The 18879-nt window shown below is 64.7% G+C and overlaps 1 protein-coding gene and 1 long non-coding RNA gene across 27 annotated transcripts; one reads left to right on the plus strand and one right to left on the minus strand.

Moving 5' to 3' along the window:
• Nucleotides 1-558: 558 nt before the first annotated feature.
• WDR90 (WD repeat domain 90) lies at nt 559-18864 on the plus strand. 26 transcript variants are annotated; one of them, XM_054668580.2, is made up of 41 exons: nt 559-699; nt 1036-1127; nt 1264-1440; nt 1527-1635; nt 1812-1982; nt 2269-2377; nt 2473-2540; nt 2918-3021; nt 3098-3313; nt 3741-3809; nt 4615-4725; nt 4808-4953; nt 5029-5086; nt 6316-6434; nt 6594-6755; nt 6860-6990; nt 7060-7176; nt 7589-7824; nt 8019-8158; nt 8378-8508; nt 9053-9183; nt 9474-9635; nt 9801-9944; nt 10187-10302; nt 10377-10417; nt 10536-10667; nt 11290-11393; nt 11846-11948; nt 12247-12368; nt 12538-12697; nt 12792-12982; nt 13086-13254; nt 13415-13526; nt 13868-14258; nt 16713-16835; nt 16984-17158; nt 17254-17384; nt 17489-17632; nt 17689-17826; nt 17939-18023; nt 18466-18864. In XM_054668580.2, exons 1-41 carry the CDS (start codon nt 690-692, stop codon nt 18621-18623), a joined length of 5508 nt encoding a protein of 1835 aa, XP_054524555.1. In that variant the 5' UTR covers nt 559-689; the 3' UTR covers nt 18624-18864. The 26 variants fall into 26 exon arrangements, with proteins under 26 accessions (XP_054524555.1, XP_016784515.3, XP_054524561.1 ...); XM_016929026.4 differs by having other exon boundaries at nt 17707-17826; XM_054668586.2 differs by having other exon boundaries at nt 13868-14039.
• LOC134808721 (uncharacterized) lies at nt 5893-10653 on the minus strand. The gene is made up of 3 exons (XR_010152205.1): nt 10112-10653; nt 9462-10009; nt 5893-8620 (listed from the first exon to the last, which is right to left on the minus strand). It is a non-coding gene; the product is annotated as an uncharacterized LOC134808721 (long non-coding RNA).
• Nucleotides 18865-18879: the final 15 nt, after the last annotated feature.

Here is an 18879-nt window from a genome sequence, read left to right on the forward strand (position 1 = left end):
CAGGGCCTAAAGACATTAAATGGCCCCGGAGTGCAGTCCACCACCCCCCACTACCAGCACTGGGGCTGTGTCTCAGAACGCCAGGTCCCATTCTGAATCCGCCGGGCCCGGCCGCAGGACACTGGGCGAAGGAGTACGTGGGGAACCTGCTAGGACGAACGTGGGAACCAGGCCCTCCGCAGGCGCCCGCACTACCTTCCCTGATGGACGGGGATGACCCAGCCCACCTGAGTCAGGACCCAGCGTACCCAGGTGTGGACCAGGGGCCTCTGGACGGCGAGAGAGCGGCAGGGTGAGGCCCGGCTGTCCGTGGCATGGCCAGGCCTCAGCGCGACCTCGCCTCGCTGCTTGCATGCGGCGGGAGCCGCGGCCGGCCGAGGCGCTGACAGGTGGGCGCGGCGGAGGATCCGCAACCGGCGCGGGCTTCGAAGCCGGTCGGGCTAACAGGGGGCTGCCTTGGGAGGCCCGCGGGGCAAAGGGCAGCGGGATTAGCGGCTGGAGCAACCCTGGAGGCCGCTGACGTGAGCGGGGTACTCCCACCGGGGAGGTCACGTGGCCAGGGCGCCGCCATGACGGCGGAAGTAATGGCGGAAGTGGCACCGTTGCCAGGCAGCCGTTGCCTGGCGTCGCGGGGCGTACTCTGCGCTGGGCGCGCGGAGGCCTAGGCGGGAAGCTCGAGCGGCGGCGCCATGGCCCGAGGTAGCGCGCGGCTGGCGGGGGTCCCGAGGGTCCCGGGTTCCGGGGTTCCGGGGTCCAGGGTCGGCGGCCGGAGCGCTCAGGGCCCCCGCCTAGGCCCTGAGGCCAGAGTCCCCGCTCAGGCAGGGTCCCGTCTGCCGGGCGCCCACCCTCGGGCTCCCGGAGCTTGGCTTCCCTCGGGCGCCCGGCCTCGTCCCGCCAGCCTAGCTGGCGTTGGCGTCGCCGGGGAAGGCGCGGAGAGCCCCGGCTCCTGCCTGGTCCCCGAGGCCCGGCCCAGCCCCGCAGTGGCCCCGGCTCGCGTGGCCGAGTCCCCTGACGCCCGGCGCCCGCTCCCCGCAGCGTGGCAGCACCCGTTCCTCAACGTCTTCAGACACTTCCGGGTGGACGAGTGGAAGCGCTCCGCCAAGCAGGGGGACGTGGCCGTGGTCACGGTAGGCGGCCGGGGGCTCGCCCGGAGCCCACACCCCTGCCCTGCCCCCAGGAGAGCTGCCCCGCCCCCGAGGGCCCCCTCGCCCCCGCTGCACTTCTCCTGGGTGCTGTCGGTGATGCGGACTCCCGCTTCTCCAGGACAAGACCCTGAAAGGCGCCGTGTATCGCATTCGGGGCTCAGTCTCTGCCGCCAACTACATCCAGCTCCCTAAGAGCAGCACCCAGTCCTTGGGGCTGACGGGACGATACCTGTATGTGCTCTTTCGGCCCCTGCCCAGCAAGCACTTCGTCATCCACCTGGATGTGTCCTCCAAGGTACGGAGCCCGCGGCTGGGGGCTGCGTGGGAGCCCCGGCACCCCTGCGGCCCCTGTGTCCTCACGGCCCTGCTCCGTCCCCACAGGACAACCAAGTCATCCGTGTGTCTTTCTCCAACCTCTTCAAGGAGTTTAAGTCTACGGCCACGTGGCTCCAGTTTCCCTTGGTCCTGGAGGCCAGGACACCTCAGAGAGGTGACACCAAGATGGGGTGTGGATGATCCAGGACAGGTGGCTGGAGGGAGCTGGTGCAGGCCCAGTGAGGCTCCTCTGCGGCCTGGAGGACAACCTGGCGGGGGCACAAGCTCACAGTTCTGGAAGTCGGGGGCTGTCAGGAGGGTGGGCGCTGACCCTGAGTGCCCATCCTGCAGATCTGGTGGGTTTGGCCCCCTCCGGAGCCCGCTGGACCTGCCTGCAGCTCGATCTGCAGGACGTTCTCCTGGTCTACCTGAACCGGTGCTATGGCCATCTCAAGAGCATCAGGCTGTGCGCCAGCCTGCTGGTCAGGAACCTGTACACCAGTGACCTGTGCTTTGAGCCTGGTGAGGGCCGCACCTGCACTCCCCACTCCATATCTCACCCATGCTCTCAGCCCTGGAGAGGCCCAAGTCCAGGGTGCTTGGGAAAATACAGTGCTCGAGCTGTGCTGTCTTTGAGCTCTGGCCAGAACCCCATCCCAGAGGCAGCCCTGGGGTCAGAACCCATCCCAGAGGCAGCCCTGGGGTGGGGCGGTGGCTGGGCTGGTGGCGTGGCAGTGCCTTGGCGGGTGCCCCGTGTTCAGGTGGCTAAACAGCCTCCCTTGACCTGGAACAACCCTGCTCCTTGTAGCCATCTCTGGGGCCCAGTGGGCAAAGCTGCCCGTGACTCCTATGCCTCGGGAAATGGCATTCCCTGTGCCCAAGGGAGAGAGCTGGCATGACCGCTACATCCACGTCCGGTGAGTGGTTCTGCTGCTTTCGAGGGAGGCCTCGGTGGTGGGAGGGTGGGTGGCCCTTGGGCCCCCAGACACTGACTCTCCCTCTGCCTGCCAAGGTTTCCAAGTGAGAGCTTGAAAGTGCCTTCCAAGCCGATTGAGAAGAGCTGTTCCCCTCCTGAGGCAGGTGGGTCTGTGGGGTCAGCGGGGACCCAGGTTAAGGCCTGTAGGGTGCGTGGGGCTCGGTAGGAGAGGGCAGGGCTGGGAAAGGACCCAGTGGTGTGCTGGCTACAGCTGGTGCAGGGACCCAGGGAAGCCCGTAGGTTGTCCGAGCTCCCAGAACCACGAGGGTGGGAAGTCTGTGTGAGGGGTACCTGGGGGCCCCAAGCTTTCTAGCTGGAAGAGGAGACTTTCAGGGCCTAGGGTGGAAGTGGGGATACTGGCTGTGGGTCCTGCAGAGCCGGTGAGGCTGGGCCACTTGCTGCTGCCCTCCCCAGGCGTCACCCTCACCAGGCATCTGCACAGCTGGCCCCTGGGTCACTGGGGTTCTTTGCTCTGTTGTAGTCCTCCTGGGGCCGGGGCCACAGCCTCTCCCTTGCCTGGTGGCCTCCAGCAAACCTGTGCGGTTCAGTGTGTCTCCAGTGGTCCAGACGCCCAGCCCCACAGCCGTGAGTACCCCCTTCGCCCTATGAGATGGGGTTGGGGTGTGATGGCCCAGGACGCTGATGGGCACTTGTCCCCCAGCAGTGCGGCCGGGCCCCCGTGGCACCCAGGCCCTTCCCGGAGGTCAGCCTGTCCCAAGAGCGCTCAGACGCCTCCAACGCGGATGGCCCCGGTTTCCATAGCCTTGAGCCCTGGGCCCAGGTGGAGGCCTCTGACGTCCACACGGCTGCTGCCGGCACCCATGTGTTGACTCACGAGTCGGCTGAGGTGCCCGTGGCCCGCACCGGCTCCTGCGAAGTGAGTGCCCATCCCACAGCAGGCGGGGCCTGGTGAGGTGTAGGCTGGGGCAGCTGGTAGCCCGCCCTGAGATGCATTCAGAACGGATGTGCCTCCGACGGTCTCCTCTTGTTCAGCCTCCTGGCAAGGAGCAGAGCTGGCGGGAGGCGGCTTTGGGGAAGAATCTCTGTCCACAAAGAGTAAGGAAGGGCTTCTGCTCACCCCCAATGCGTCAGCCCCAGGTGGTCTGTGGGGGACCCTCGAAGGTCTGGCAGTGCAGCTGGAGTCCCAGCTTCCACCTTACCACAGCCAGCAGGAGCCACCCAGGACCAGGGCAGTCTTCTTGAGAGGCAGGACCCAGCTAGGGGTTGGCGGGGCTCGGAGTTGGTCGGGCATTCTGGGGACCTGGCTGAGCCTCCCAGGACTTTGATGCAAATGGCTGTTTCAGGGCTTCCTCCCAGACCCAGTCCTGAGGCTCAAGGGCGTCATCGGCTTTGGGGGCCACGGCACCAGACAGGTGAGGCTCCTGCGGCTGTGTCCAGAGCAGCTCTCGTTGGCCGGCTCGAGCGCTGAGTACAGAACGGGGAGAGAGGAGAGACCTATGTCCTGTGGTGGCTGTGTGTGGGCTCCCGAGCCCCCCTGGCACAGCGGTCCCATCCCCCTGCAGTCCGCTGCTTCTCGCGTGCTCAGGCATCTGCCCCGCCCACAGCTGCTGTCACCTCCTGGTGCCCGGGGGCTCTCAGGGTCACGGGCATCTCTTACTCACTGGCTGGGCTAAGTGCTCCCCCCGAAGACCCAGAGCTCTCACGTCTTTAGAGCTCTGATGATCCAGACCAGCAGTGTGGGGCCAGGCTGTGGGCACAACCTGTAGGTCCCTGATGGATGACGTGGGCCTTCTAGGAGAGGAGCCCCATGGCAGAGGAGGTGGCCTTCCCCTCTGCCTCAGTGGCCTTGGGCCCTTGTCAGGCCCTGCTGGGTGCCTGCTCTGAGTGTTTGGGGGCCCTTTGGCCTTTTGTTACCCCCACCCCGGAGTTTCTTGCACTGGAGGCGGGGCTTAGAGGACAGGCGTCTGTGCATGTGTGTACACGTGTCTGCTTGAGTGTTCCAGCTGTTCTTTTGACACGTGCAGCCTGTGACTCGTGTACGTAGTGTGTGCAGGGTGTGTGTTCTCTCTTGCCCCTGGGTGGCTGTGTGCCCAGGTGTGTGTGCCAGGCCTGCCACCCCCTCTCCCTGGGCTGGAGTGGGAGGTGAGGCTGACCTCCCGGCAGCCAGGAGGGGCCTGGCGTAGCACCGGTCCTCAGCCCCCCGCCCCCTTGTGCCAGGCCCTGTGGACCCCAGACGGGGCGGCTGTCGTGTACCCCTGCCATGCGGTGATCGTCGTCCTGCTCGTGGACACGGGGGAGCAGCGCTTCTTCCTTGGCCACACAGACAAGGTGGGTGCTGCCCACCCACCTTGGGCCCGGGGCAGCTCACACCTGCAGCCCCTACACCCTCCCTCACCCTTCTGCCTCCTAGGTCTCCGCCCTGGCGCTGGATGGCAGCAGCTCACTATTGGCCTCGGCCCAGGCAAGGGCCCCTAGTGTGATGCGGCTCTGGGACTTCCAGACCGGGCGGTGCCTGTGCCTGTTCCGGAGCCCAATGCACGTTGTCTGCTCTCTCAGGTGAGCACAGGTCTGCCCCATGCAGGGGGTGGGGGTCAGCCCAGGCGACACTGACCGCCTCCTCCCTGTTCACAGCTTCTCTGACAGCGGGGCCCTTCTCTGCGGGGTTGGCAAGGACCACCACGGGAGGACGGTAACAGGGCCCTGGCTGGGGGTTGGGGTGGGGCCGTCCTGATGCATGCAGACAGCTGGAAGGGTCTTGGTTTTCTGAAACTCCAGCTTCATGTGACCCTGGGTCCCTGCTCTGTGTCCTCCCTGTGGTGGGGCTCCCTGCACTCTGGTGTTCATGCCGCCCCCGTGCCCTGCACAAAAACCACCAGCAGCAGCTCACATTTCACGTCTCGGCTTTTCGGCCATCGGAGTCGGTTTAAGCCAGCGTTTACACACCTCGCCTCGTTCTCTCTGCTGGTGATGCGGTTGTAAGATTTTCACGTGGCAGAGCCCCTGCAGCTGACCCACGCTTGGGCATCAGTGGCACCTCCACACAGCCGAAGCACCCGGCATCTTGGTGGGGGCACCTTTTTAAACATTTTTTTTTTTGAGGGAGGGCCTTATTCTGTCACCTAGGCTGGAATGCAGTGGTGCAATCATAGCTCACTGCAGCCTCGACCCCCTCCCTGACCTCCCCGCCAGCTGGACTCCAGCCATCCTCCTGCCTCAGCTTCCCAGATAGCTGGGCCACAGGCGTGTGCCACCGCACCTGGCTAACTGTTTTTTTTTTTTTTTTTTTGAGATGGCATCTTGCTCTGTCGCCCAGGATGGAGTGCAGTGGCGCGATCTTGGCTCACTGCAAGCTCCGCCTCCCAGGTTCACACCATTCTCCTGCCTCAGCCTCCCCAGTAGCTGGGACTACAGGCGCCTGCCAACACGCCTGGCTAATTTTTTTTTTTTTTGTATTTTTGGTAGAGATAGGCTTTCACCTTGTTAGCCAGGATGGTCTCACGTTTTGTTTTTTTAACTTTTTGTAGAGATAGGGTTTCATTACATTGCTCAGGCTGGTCTCAAACTCCAGGGCTCAAGCAGTCCTCCCACCTTAGCCTCCCAAAGTGCTGGGATCACAGGCATGAGCTACTGTGCCCAGCCACGAGCTGCTTTTTATCCACCTTCCGGCTTGTGGGTGGGTTTGTACTTCTCTGTGAATGGGTTGCAGTGCTCAGCATTGCGGGTCTCTGTAGAAGTCCCAAAGCTTCAGGATGAGAAGATGGAGGGGCTGGTTTCCTTCCACTCTCCGCGGCCGCATGCTCAGAGGCTGGTCTCTGCGTGAGAGAAAAGCCACTTCCGGGTGGGGCTCGGCTGGGCCTTGCAGAATCGAGGTGGCACCGACTGGCCCTGCCATGTGGGCTCAGCCTGGGCTTGTTGCAGATGGTGGTGGCCTGGGGCACCGGCCAGGTGGGCCTCGGTGGCGAGGTGGTCGTTCTGGCAAAGGCGCACACTGACTTTGACGTCCAGGCCTTCCGGGTCACCTTTTTTGATGAAACCAGGTGATGCAGCTGCCCATCCACGATGTTGGGAGAGGGTCTGGGCCCGGAGTGGGGGCCGAGGCCCGAGCACCTCCCCCTGGCTTGGTTGTGCGTCGCTGCGTCTCCCGGCGGGTCAGGGCGCTGCGGGCTGCGGCGGTGCTCAGTCCTCATTCCTTGCAGGATGGCGTCGTGCGGGCAGGGCAGCGTGCGGCTCTGGCGGCTGCGTGGCGGGGCGCTGCGTTCCTGCCCCGTGGACTTAGGGGAGCACCACGCGCTGCAGTTCACCGACCTCGCCTTCAAGCAGGCCCGGGACGGCTGCCCGGAGCCCTCAGCTGCCATGCTGTGAGTCCCTGCCCTTCCCCACGGCCTGCCCCGGCGTGGGGGCCCTGGTGCCTGGGCCTCCCCTTCCCTGAGGGCCTCACCTTCCCTGCCGCCTCCTCGGGCAGCTTGGTGTGCAGCCGCAGTGGCCACATCTTGGAGATTGACTGTCAGCGCATGGTCGTGCGGCATGCCCGCCGCCTGCTCCCCACACGGACTCCAGGCGGTCCCCACCCGCAGAAGCAGACCTTCAGCTCAGGTAAGAGGGCGCCCACCACGTGGCGAGGGTGGCAGGGACACCGAGGCACTGACGCCTCCCTGCCCCCAGGCCCCGGCATTGCCATCAGCAGCCTCAGCGTCTCCCCGGCCATGTGTGCTGTGGGCTCTGAGGACGGCTTCCTGCGGCTCTGGCCCCTGGACTTCTCCTCGGTGCTCCTGGAGGCAGGTGATGCTGTGGGCACGCTCTCCCAACTCCGGGAGAGCCTCGCCTGGATGCTGGGGCGGGGAAGGCCCAGTCCCTGGGGCTCTGCTGTCAGCCGCCCTGGCTCCTGGCTGCACAGGGTGCCACGGGGCCAAGTGGCGTATCCAGAGCCCTGGGGCGGCTGATGCCAGGGCGGCCCGCAGGGCAGCCTCACGGAAGGGCCCGGTGGGACGTGGGTACTGTGTGAAGCCCCTCAGCCTGTGTCCCGCCTAGCCTAAGAGTGGTGGTCTCGAGGGAGCTGCATCTTGCAGCCGTGTGGAGCCTGGGACTTTGAGCAGCAGGGAGTGCATTTGCTGGGGTCTCGGGGACCCGAAGCCTGAGCATGCGGCTCACCCCGGGGTGGCCCTGGAGGCCCCTGACCCCACCCCACCCACAGAGCACGAGGGCCCCGTCAGCTCAGTCTGTGTCAGCCCCGATGGCCTCCGTGTGCTGTCTGCCACCTCCTCGGGCCACCTGGGCTTCCTGGACACGCTGTCCCGGGTGTACCACATGCTGGCTCGCTCCCACACCGCCCCGGTGCTGGCCCTCGCCATGGAGCAGAGGCGGGGACAGCTGGCCACCGTGTCCCAGGACCGCACCGTCCGCATCTGGGACCTGGCCACCCTGCAGCAGGTGGGGTTCGGCAGGGGCAGCACGGCAGGGAGGGCCAGGAGGTCCTGAAGCTGGGGTTTGTCAGCGGGGGTGAGGGGGGCCTATAGGGACCTGGACTTTCCAGCCTGTGTCGGCCCCATGAGTTTGGGCCGCCTGGAGAGCCCCTGGGCCCTTGAGATCCCTGCCCTCCCCTCAGCATGGCCCCTGTCCCACAGCTATACGACTTCACATCATCAGAGGAAGCCCCGTGCGCTGTCACCTTCCACCCCACAAGGCCAACCTTTTTCTGTGGCTTTAGCAGTGGGGCTGTGCGCTCCTTCAGCCTGGAGGCCGCTGAGGTCCTGGTGGAACACACGTAAGTGCCCAGCTGGCCACCAGCCCCACGGAGACCCCACGGTGGAAGCTGGGGTGGCCAGGTGGGGGTCATGTGCAGGATGGCCAGTGCTGGCTGGAGCCCCACCCTTTGCTGCCCCATGGGGACTTCCGTGGCCAGGCTGGTTGGCTGGAGGTCGAGGGACCCCATGGTACCTGGGCTTCGGGGCTAGGGCCAGCGGGGTCCCTGTGTGTGCTGCAGGTGCCACCGAGGAGCTGTCACCAGCCTGACCGCCACCCCTGACGGCCGCCTGCTCTTCAGCTCCTGCTCCCAGGGCTCCCTGGCCCAGTACAGCTGTGCGGACCCCCAGTGGCATGTCCTCCGAGTGGCAGGTTGGGCCCCCTGCAGCCACTCTGGGGGACTCCTCAGGGCAGGGGAGGCCTGGGTCTGGTGCAGGCCAACACCTGGACACACATGCCGGTTTCCTGGTCCACCGACTGGGTCCTGTTGGGGGGCGTGGCCGCCTCAGTAACCTTGTCAAGGCCCTGAGGAGACTATGGTTTAGCATTCACTGGACCCCAAGGCCAGAGGTCAGCGCGGGTCTGTGCCCAGGAGGCGGCAGGCAGCCCAAGCTCCAGGTCAGCAGCTGGAGTCAGACCCAGGCATGGGCACCTGCCGTGTCCTGCAGCCACCATAACTTGGGCCCCCTGAGTGGTCGCTTGTGACTACTGCTGGCCCACGGGGACTTCCAGCTCCCCTGGCAGCGCCTGGCGCCCACTGGCACCTTGGCGATCCTCTGCCGGTGTGATGCGTCTGTGCTCCTGGGCTGGTGTTTCCCGAAAGTGGGGGCGGGGGCGGCGGCCTCCTTGGGCCCTGGCCACGCGCACCCCGGCACTCCCTCCCCACCCAGCTGACCCCTGCCCCGTGTGGCCACAGCGGACATGGTATGCCCGGATGCCCCCGCGAGCCCCAGCGCTCTGGCAGTCAGCAGGGATGGCCGCCTGCTGGCCTTCGTGGGACCCTCCAGGTGCACAGTGACAGTCATGGGCTCGGCCTCCCTTGATGAGGTGAGTCCGCAGCCCTCCTGGGTCCAGGGAGACTGGGCCATGAGAGGCTGGCTGGAGGGGCAGGAGGGAGGTCACGGCCACTCGGGAGCAGGACCCAGGCCCTATCCCGCCTCCTGTCACAGAGTACACATCAGCCATGTGGGGCCCACGTGCGGCCAGGTTCCTGTGCAGGGCAGGTGCTGCCTGGGTGCCGAGTGCGTGTCCCCGGGACCTCCCTCCCGAGCCTGACCCTGGGTGGCACCGGCTCTGCCCAGGGGCCCTGACTGTCGGCCACTTACCGCTACCCCCAGCTGCTGCGAGTTGACATCGGCACTCTGGACCTGGCCAGCAGCCGCCTGGACTCAGCCATGGCTGTGTGCTTTGGCCCTGCAGCTCTGGGCCACCTGCTGGTGTCCACCTCATCCAACAGAGTCGTGGTGCTGGATGCTGTGTCGGGCCGCATCATCTGGGAGGTGAGCCTCAGGGCTGTGGCCCGCCGACCTGGCCCTCCCTGTGCTGTCCAGGCCTGGCCTCTGTGCCTGCAGCCCCTCCAGCTGGGTGGGGGGCCGTCGCCACACCCACAACGAAGGGAGGCCCCAGGCTGCTGGCCACTCTCCTGAGACACGGCATTTCCCAAGAGCACTGTGTTCCAGCTGCCTGGTGTCCACCCTGAGCCCTGCCCCTCCTTGACGCTCAGTGAGGACGCCCGCTTCCTGCTGATTGCCGCCGGCCGGACCATCAAGGTGTGGGACTACGCGACACAGGCCAGCCCAGGCCCCCAGGTGTGTGCGTGGGGAGGCAGGTGGCTTTGGCGGTCAGGAGCCTCCTCAGGTGGCCCTGGAGACCCCTGCAGGCGTGGGTGGGGGCAGGGAGAGCAGAAGGTGAGGGGTGAGAGTGACCCCCCAAGGATCCTCTGTGCCTCCGGGGCCTCACACTGTGTGGGGCTCACCGTCCCTGGGGGCTGAGCACACGGCAGCATCCATGCCCCGCCTCGGGGTCCTGCATGTGACGCCGCTACCCCTAGGTGTACATCGGCCACTCGGAACCCGTGCAGGCTGTGGCCTTCTCTCCTGACCAGCAGCAGGTCCTCAGCGCAGGGGACGCCGTCTTCCTCTGGGATGTCCTGGCCGCTACTGAGAGGCAAGTGCCTGCTCTCAGCTGTGTCTGCCTAGGCCCCCCAGGCCCTCCTGAAACCCTCTCTCCTCCCTCTCCAGCGACCAAAGCTTCCCCGGGGCCCCCCCAGCCTGCAAGACAGGTGAGTGGCTGTGCTCAGCTGGGGGGCAGGTGCTGGGCTGACTCTGGGGCCCGTCCTGTGTCTGCCTAGTGGCCCTTCCTCTTCCTTCCCGAACATCACAGGGCTTCTTCTTCCCCAGGCCTGGGCGCAGGACCGCTGGAGGACGCAGCATCCAGGGCCAGCGAGCTCCCCCGGCAGCAGGTCCCCAAGCCATCTCAGGCATCTCCACCACGGCTGGGCGTCTGTGCCAGGCCTCCCGAAGGTGGCGATGGTGAGCAGCAGGGGTCCTGGAGGAGTGGGGGGATTCGGGGGTCTGAGAGGGCACAGGCCCAGTGGCAGCAGGTACTCACGCACGTCCAGCTCTGGGGTGCAGGTGCCATCGCTGCTCATCAGGTGGAACACGGTGGGGTCGGGGTGGGGGCAGCTTTTCCTCTCCCCCTTGGCCCCAGGCACCTTGTCCCCGTCAGATGAGGAAGGACCCTGTGAGGAGAGCTGTGACCCCGAGGGGCTTGGGCAGGCCTCAGGCCCACCTGTGCTCACGGAGGAGGAGGCTGGCAGGGCTGGAGACGGGGCCTGGGCTGCGGCAGTGGGCTCCTGGGGGCTCGCCCTGCCTCCCCGTCCCCCCGGCCAACCCCGTGAGCAGTGGAGGGCAGGGCAGGGACGCCGGTGCCGGTGCAGGGGCCTGAGGGAGGTCGGTGAGTCCCCCATGTGACGAGGCAAGGTCACCTGCAGTGGGACACAGCTTGCCTGTGTCTGTGGCTCTGGCCTGTGCCCCGCCGTGCAGTTCTCACTGTGTGGTAGACCAGGGGCTTGTGGGGAGACTGCGTGTAGTGTGGGGTCTCTGAAGAGCTCAGGGCAGTGTGATGCCACAAACTCTGCCTCCTCCCTGCCAGGCGCCAGGGACACCAGGAATTCGGGGGCCCCACGCACCACCTACCTGGCTTCCTGCAAGGCCTTCACGCCTGCCAGGGTCAGCTGCAGCCCCCACTCTGCCAAGGTGGGGAGTGGTTTCTGGGAGCCCTCTTTATCCCCAGCAAGCACAGAGGCCCCCCGCAGGGCTCCCCAGCACCTCCTCAGGGTTGTTTTTGGTCGCCAAAGGTGATGGCTCTGGCCCTTAGGCGCCTGTCTCCTGGAGGCAACTTCATCCCACACCCCCACCCCTGCCCTCCGCTGGCCTCCAGACGGGACTCTGTGGTGGCCTCCTGCTGACCTGCCTTTCCCTCTCACCCAGCAGTTGCCCTTGATGAGAGCCCCACGGGCCTGTGCCCCTCCTGGCCCTGGCACAGAGTGCCCACAGCTCCCACACCTCCCACCCCAGCTTCCCCGTCTGCCCCTGGGTGTTCTCTGCAACTGGCCTGGGTGTGCCCCAAAACAGCCTCCCATGTGCAGGCTTTGGGGCACAGGTGGCCATGCTGGGCCCCAGCAGCATCCGGGTCTCCTTCCTCGCAGGGCACTTGCCTGCCTCCCGCCAGCGGTGGGTGGCTGCGTCTGAAGGCTGTCGTCGGCTACAGCGGGAATGGGCGGGCCAACATGGTCTGGAGGCCGGACACAGGTGGGGGCCGAGAGCCTACCCCCACCCCCAGCCAAGATGCGGCCGCGCGTGGTCCAGCTCTCTCCACCCCAAGGCCAGGACCTGGTGGCAAATGAGCGCCAGCCATCAGTGTGGGGCTCTGTTCTCCCGGTAGCGCCTCCTGGCGCTCCAGCCGAGGTCCTGTGAAGCACTTTGGCTACTGGACGATGGGGAGGGCGCAGCTGAGACAATGCTAACCCCTTGGCCCCGCCCCCTGTTCGGCCCCTCCCCAGGCCCCGCCCCCCTGCCCGGCCTCAGGCCCCGCCCTCTCTGCGCACAGGCTTCTTTGCCTACACGTGCGGCCGCCTGGTGGTGGTGGAGGACCTGCACTCCGGCGCGCAGCAGCACTGGTCCGGCCACTCTGCGGAGATCTCCACGCTGGCCCTCAGCCACAGTGCCCAGGTGCCCGCCTGCATCGCCCTCCTCCTCTCCCAGGGCCACCGTGCCCGGCAGAACCCAGCTCCCGGACCGGTGCGGGTTCTCACCACCAAAGACGGAGCAGACGGCCACCCCAGCCTCCACTCCAGCCAGCCACGGCCTCCCCACTCACGCCTGCCCTCTTGCCTGCCAGGTCCTGGCCTCTGCCTCGGGCCGCAGCAGCACGACCGCCCATTGTCAGATCCGCGTCTGGGACGTGTCTGGCGGCCTCTGCCAGCATCTCATTTTCCCCCATAGCACCACCGTGCTGGCCCTGGCCTTCTCACCAGATGACAGGCTTCTTGTCACACTGGGTCAGTGGGAGGGAGGGCGGAGGCCAGGGGCTTCCCTAGACCCCAGGGGGGCTGCACCTGTGCACCTGACGTGGCTGCTCTGTGTCCTTCCCAGGGGACCACGATGGCCGCACCCTCGCCCTGTGGGGCACGGCCACCTATGACCTCGTGTCCTCCACCCGCCTCCCGGAGCCGGTGCATGGCGTGGCCTTCAACCCCTGGGACGCCGGCGAGCTCACCTGTGTGGGCCAGGGCACTGTCACCTTCTGGCTCCTTCAGCTGCGCGGGGCAGACATCAGCCTTCAGGTGCCACCCGTTCGGCGTTTGGGCCCAGGGGTTGTTTTGTGGGGTGGAATCTGCCTGGGCCCCGGGACACTGCTGACCCATGGCCACTCTCATACTTTGCCAGGTGCGTCGAGAGCCGGTCCCAGAGGCAGTGGGGGCTGGAGAGCTGACCTCGCTCTGCTACGGGGCACCCCCCCTGCTCTATTGTGGCACCAGCTCTGGCCAGGTCTGTGTCTGGGACACGCGTGCTGGCCGCTGCTTCCTGTCCTGGGAGGCGGACGACGGTGGCATTGGTGAGTGCCCCGCAGAAGCCCTGTGGCCCTCAGGACCCCTACCTGGGATCCTCAGAGTTGGGGCAGAGGCCTCATCTGTAGCCCTGGCGTCCGGGCAGCCTTGTGACCCAGGGCCTCTGGGAAGGCAGCCGTGGCCCCTTATGGCTCCTCCTGCCCCTAGGGCTGTTGCTGTTCTCGGGTTCTCGATTGGTCAGCGGCAGCAGCACGGGGCGGCTGTGCCTGTGGGCTGTGGGGGCTGTGTCGGAGCTGAGGTGCAAGGGCTCAGGCGCCAGGTGAGCTGTTCACCCCTACGTGTTTTGGCTGCAGGTGGGTGTTGGTGTTCCTGACTGGGGCTTGCAGCCAGTGCCCCGCCCCCACAAAGGCCGCCCTGCAGACCGGCCGCCTGCTAGCCCCTCCAAGGGACAGGCTTGGGTGTGGCCTGGGCCTCACTGGCTGCTGTCGAGTACAGGCACGGGCCCAGAAGCCCCAGCTCCACGGGCTTTCTCTTCTTCCACCGGGAGGGCACAGTCAGGTCCCGAGACGCAATGCTGAGGGCCCTGCCTCGGCTGGGGACCCAGCTGGCTCTTGTCGTCGGCCTTGAGACCCACTGTTCTCTCTTTCCCTGCACCCTCAGGTCCAGTTCTGTGTTCATGGAACACGAGCTGGTGCTGGACGGGGCTGTGGTGAGCGCCAGCTTCGATGACAGCGTGGACATGGGCGTCGTGGGCACCACGGCGGGCACGCTGTGGTTTGTCAGCTGGGCCGAGGGCACCAGCACGCGTCTCATCAGTGGCCACAGGAGCAAGGTGAGGGACTTCCAGCCTGGGCGGAGGCGGGGCAGCCGAACCTGGTGCCCTCCCTGCCTGCCGGCTCCATCTCCACCAGCCCAGATGATTCCAAGTCCTGCCGTCACTGGCTCGCAGCGGCCGCCTTGGGGTTCCCAGCGGGGAAGTCTTGGGTGTGCACGTCCCTCAAAGCCGTCCCGGTTGTGTCTGCACCAGCGAGCCGCCTGGCAGGCCTTGCAGGTCTTCTCAAACCGTCCTTTCCCTGCTATTGCTTTGCGTTTGTTTGTTTGTTTGTTTTTTGTTTTTTGTAATTGTCAAAGAAATCACATCAGTCCGGGCGTGGTGGTTCATGCCTGTGATCCCAGCACTCTGGGAGGCCGAGGCCGGTGGATCACCTGAGGTCAGGAGTTCGAGACCAGCCTGGTCAACATGGCGAAATCCCATCTCTACTGAAAATACAAAAATTAGCCGGGCCTCTTGATGTATACCTGTAATCCCAGCTACTCTGGAGGCTGAGACAAGAGACTCGCTTGAACCCAGGAGGCAGAGGTTGCAGTGAACCAAGATTGCACCACTGCACTCCAGCCTGGGCGACAGAGTGAGACTCCATCTCAAAGGAAAAAAAAAGATGAAAAACCCCACATCGTCTGTCCCTGCACCTCCCATAGACTGGCTTTGCTGACTCAGTCTCATGGGATTGTTCCCTGAGGCTCAAGAGGTCAGGAGGCCCAGGTAGCTACTGGGTCAAGTTCTGCTCTCTCTGGGTCAGGTCTGGTCAGGTTCTGGTTGGTGTTGGGTCTAGTCCTGTAAAGCCCAGCTCTGGCCTGCAGCCTCCTGGTGCTGGAGCTGCGTCTCCAAGAAGCACACAGCACTCATCTCTCTGGGACCTCCTGGTCTGGAAGCTCCATGGCCTCATGGGGTTGGGGCAGCCACCGTGTCGCCCCCTCACCCGCCAGCTGCAGCCTTAGGAGAGGTGGCCTCCTGGGTGGAATTGGGGCGGCAGGACAGGTGCCAGTCCTTCCCCTGCTGGACCAGGTTTCTGGCGTGGCGTTGGTCTAGCAGCTGTGGCCATGGGCTTCCTCCTGTGGGTGTAACAGCTCTGCGTGTGGTCAGCTGGGCCCCACGAGATTGATTGTTCCTTGATGCCGAGTCCCATCATCCAGTTGCCCCTGGCTTCTTTCTTTAGAAACCTGTCTTTAGTATTTGGAGATGACGATAGCCAGCAAAGAAAGTTGAGTTTGAGACAGGTGAGGGTTGTTTACTTTTCTGGAAGCAGGTTTGCTGAGGTGTAGTCACAGCACCAGCTCCGTGTGTTTCAGGGGGTGGTTTCGGCCTATTCAGCAGCTGTGGAGCTAGAGGAAACCCCGTGCGTGCCTGTTCCTTGATCGCTCCCCGCTTCCCGCCTCCCCAGCCCCTGGCGACCGCTGAGTGGCTTTCTGTGTCTGGGTTTTCCTGTTCAGGATATTCTGTAGGAACTGGCTCACCTGGCTTCTCACCCTGAGCATGGTTTCCAGGGTCATCCCGGCCACTGTGTGTGCCAAGCCAGTCATCCCTCTTTATGGCCAAATACTGTTGCATTGTACGGATAGATCATGTGTGTGTCCATCCACCAGAGCCGGGAAATTCGGGTCCTGAGTCCATGACCTGAGCCCGTGGTCACTGGTGGCCTTCCTGTGATGTGGAAGTGCGAGGAATTCTGGGCCCCGCCTGTGTGGTTCTGCCTGGGCGGTTCTGCCTGGGCCTGGACTTCGCCGTTTCCTTGTAGGGCCCAGGGCCCTCCTGGGGAGATGGACTGAGCTGTCCTGGTCTGAGTCCCTGCAGTCCCTCATTGCTCAGCTGAACTGAATTTTTTTTTTTTTTTTTTTTTTAATGGAGTGTCTTGTCACCCAGGCTGGAGTGCAGTGGCATGATCTTGGCTCACTGCAAGCTCTGCCTCCCGGGTTCACACCATTCTCCTGTCTCCGCCTCCGAAGTAGCTGGGACTACAGGCGCCCGCCACCACGCCCGACTAATTTTTTGTATTTTTAGTAGAGTCGGGGTTTCATCGTGTTAGCCAGGATGGTCTCGAACTCCTGACCCCGTGATCCGCCCGCCTTGGCCTCCCAAAGGGCTGGGATTACAGGCATGAGCCACCGCACCCGGCTGAACTGATTTTTTTTTAATGAAGTGCATCGTGTTCCCACTTGCACTTAAAGTTCACATTTGGTGCCAGGCTGTATCGCTTCCTCTAACTGGTGAGTGGCAGCTGTGTCTCCTTTCTGCCAGTCCAGCAGTCCCAGCCGTCAGTGGCACCTGCATAATGACACGTCTGCATTTCCCCCCAATCGGCGTGCAGCGGTTTTGGGAGGAGGAATGCGACTGCATGGCGTGCTCGCTGCAACCTCAGTCTGTAGCCTGCTAGGGACGCACGGCCACGCTCCTGTCTTGGAGGTGCTGTCAGAACAGCTTTCTCCTCGGTATCCCGCCGGGTTTGACTGGCTGGTGGGCTTGCTTTGGTTTGGACTCACCCAGATCTAGTGCAGGGACACACACGGGGGCCGGCACTGCTCCTTTCCGCCATGTGGAGTTGGCCGGGGCCAGAGGCACATGCTCTGGTTTGGACAGCCCGGCCCTGGGGGCTGGAATAGGAAATGCCTGCGTCCCTTTACCCTGCCCAGGGGCCAACACCCCCAGCCTAGCTACGGCTTCCCCCAGGTGAACGAGGTGGTCTTCAGCCCCGGGGAGTCCCACTGCGCCACATGCAGTGAGGATGGGAGTGTGCGGGTGTGGGCCTTGGCCAGCATGGAGCTTGTGATCCAGTTCCAGGTGCTGAACCAGGTGTGTGGGGAGTGCCCGGGCCGGGGGCAGGATGGGGGCCTGCTCGGTGGGGGGCCTGGCATGGGCGGGGCCGCCTCCTCCCTCTGGCCTGGGTGTGTGTCCCCAGGGCCCCTGTGAGTGCTGAAGTTTCCCCACTGTGGGTCCCCAGAGCTGCCTCTGCCTGGCATGGAGCCCCCCGTGCTGTGGCCGCCCTGAGCAGCAGCGGCTAGCGGCTGGCTACGGTGACGGCTCCCTGCGCATCTTCAGCATCTCCCGCACGGCCATGGAGCTCAAGATGCACCCCCACCCGGTGGCGCTGACCAGTGTTGCCTTCTCCACTGACGGTGAGGAGTTGGGTGTGTGGGGGATGGTGCCGTCCTGACCTGGCCCAGGTCCAGTCTCCGGGCTGGGGGCTCACAGGGTGACGGCATGGTCCCAGGTCAGACTGTCCTCTCTGGAGACAAGGATGGGCTCGTGGCTGTGAGCCACCCCCGCACAGGGACAACCTTCCGTGTGCTGAGTGACCACCAGGGCGCCCCAATCTCTACCATCTGTGTCACGTGCAAAGAGGTAAAGCAGCCCCAAGAGCTGGGGAGAGGGGGCCTGGGTGCTGGTGGGGGCAGGCACCATCTTGGCAGAAGGCACCTATCGGCCCTCACCTACTCCATTCCCAGTGTGAAGACTTAGGGGTGGAGGGCACAGACCTATGGCTGGCTGCCAGTGGGGACCAGCGGGTCAGCGTCTGGGCCTCCGACTGGCTGCGGAACCGCTGTGAGCTTGTGGACTGGTTGAGTTTCCCAATGCCTGCCACCACGGAGGTAAACCATGCTCCTGGCACTGTGGGTGGGGCCGGTACCCATCCACCCCACCGCAGCATGCTGCGCCTTTGCAGACTCAGGGCCACCTGCCACCCTCCCTCGCTGCCTTCTGCCCTTGGGATGGGGCGCTCCTGATGTACGTGGGCCCCGGTGTTTACAAGGAGGTGATCATCTACAACCTCTGCCAGAAGCAGGTACACGCAGTTGCCCGCGTGTCACTGGGAGCCCCAGGGATCCAGGGTGGTGGGTGGGGCCTGGCTGAGCCCTGAGCCCACAGGCCTGGAGCCTCACGCTGGCTGCTCACAGGTGGTGGAGAAGATACCACTGCCCTTTTTTGCCATGTCCCTGAGCCTGTCCCCCGGGACCCACCTCCTGGCTGTTGGCTTTGCTGGTGAGTGCTGGTGGATGCAGTTTGGGCCTGTCTTAGGTGGGGGCCAAGTGGGCTGACTGGTGCCCTGCTCCAAGACAGGTGCCTCACCTGTGCCCCGAGCTCCTCGTCTCTGGGGTGGGGTGAGGACATCTGCCCTAGAGAGGGTCCTGGGGTCAGGAGATGATGAGGCAGGTGAGGAACCAGGCACAGCGCCCAGCACAGGGCCTGAATGCACGCGTGGCAGCGACTTTTAAGGAGGGAACTGGCCCAGCTGCAGGCCGACAGCCTGGCAGTGATGGACCCCCTAGTCCCAGTGGCACATGGAGGGCACAGCCAGGAGCCCTTTTAGCACCAGCTCCCCCGACCAGCATCATGCCCAGTGGGGACAGTCTGGGTGGGTTGGGGGAGCCCTCTGAGTGCTGCCTGGCCCTGGCCCTGGCCCACCTGCACTGTCTACCCACAGAGTGCATGCTGAGGCTGGTAGACTGTGCCATGGGGACTGCCCAAGACTTTGCCGGCCACGACAATGCAGTGCACCTGTGCAGGTTTACACCGTCCGCCAGGCTGCTCTTCACGGCCGCCCGCAACGAGATCCTTGTGTGGGAGGTCCCCGGCCGCTGAGATGCAGCAGGGACTGTGGTGGTGGGCATCACGCCTGGTCATGCCAGGCACCTGGACAGAGGCTTGGCAGAGGCGCCAGGTTGTCAATGGCCTCATGCTGGGACAGGCCAGGATTCATGTAAATCGCCTGGAGCAAGCTGTTGTAAATTTGGCGACCTGTAAATACTTTCATACCTGTTGCCCTTTTGCCTAAGAAATCTTTAATGTTTCTATCTTGTAATAAACATGGGCATTTATTGCATTATTGCTGCATTGT

This window comes from Pan troglodytes, chromosome 18 (assembly GCF_028858775.2).
Source record: "Pan troglodytes isolate AG18354 chromosome 18, NHGRI_mPanTro3-v2.0_pri, whole genome shotgun sequence".
Taxonomy (NCBI): domain Eukaryota; kingdom Metazoa; phylum Chordata; class Mammalia; order Primates; family Hominidae; genus Pan; species Pan troglodytes.

Excerpts from the sequence above, each read along its gene's own strand:
- WDR90 (XM_054668580.2), top strand. Across the intron at positions 1,441-1,526 it reads ACCTGGATGTGTCCTCCAAG|GACAACCAAGTCATCCGTGT; the intron begins GTACGGAGCCCG and ends CCGTCCCCACAG. Across the intron at positions 2,378-2,472 it reads GACCGCTACATCCACGTCCG|GTTTCCAAGTGAGAGCTTGA; the intron begins GTGAGTGGTTCT and ends CTGCCTGCCAAG.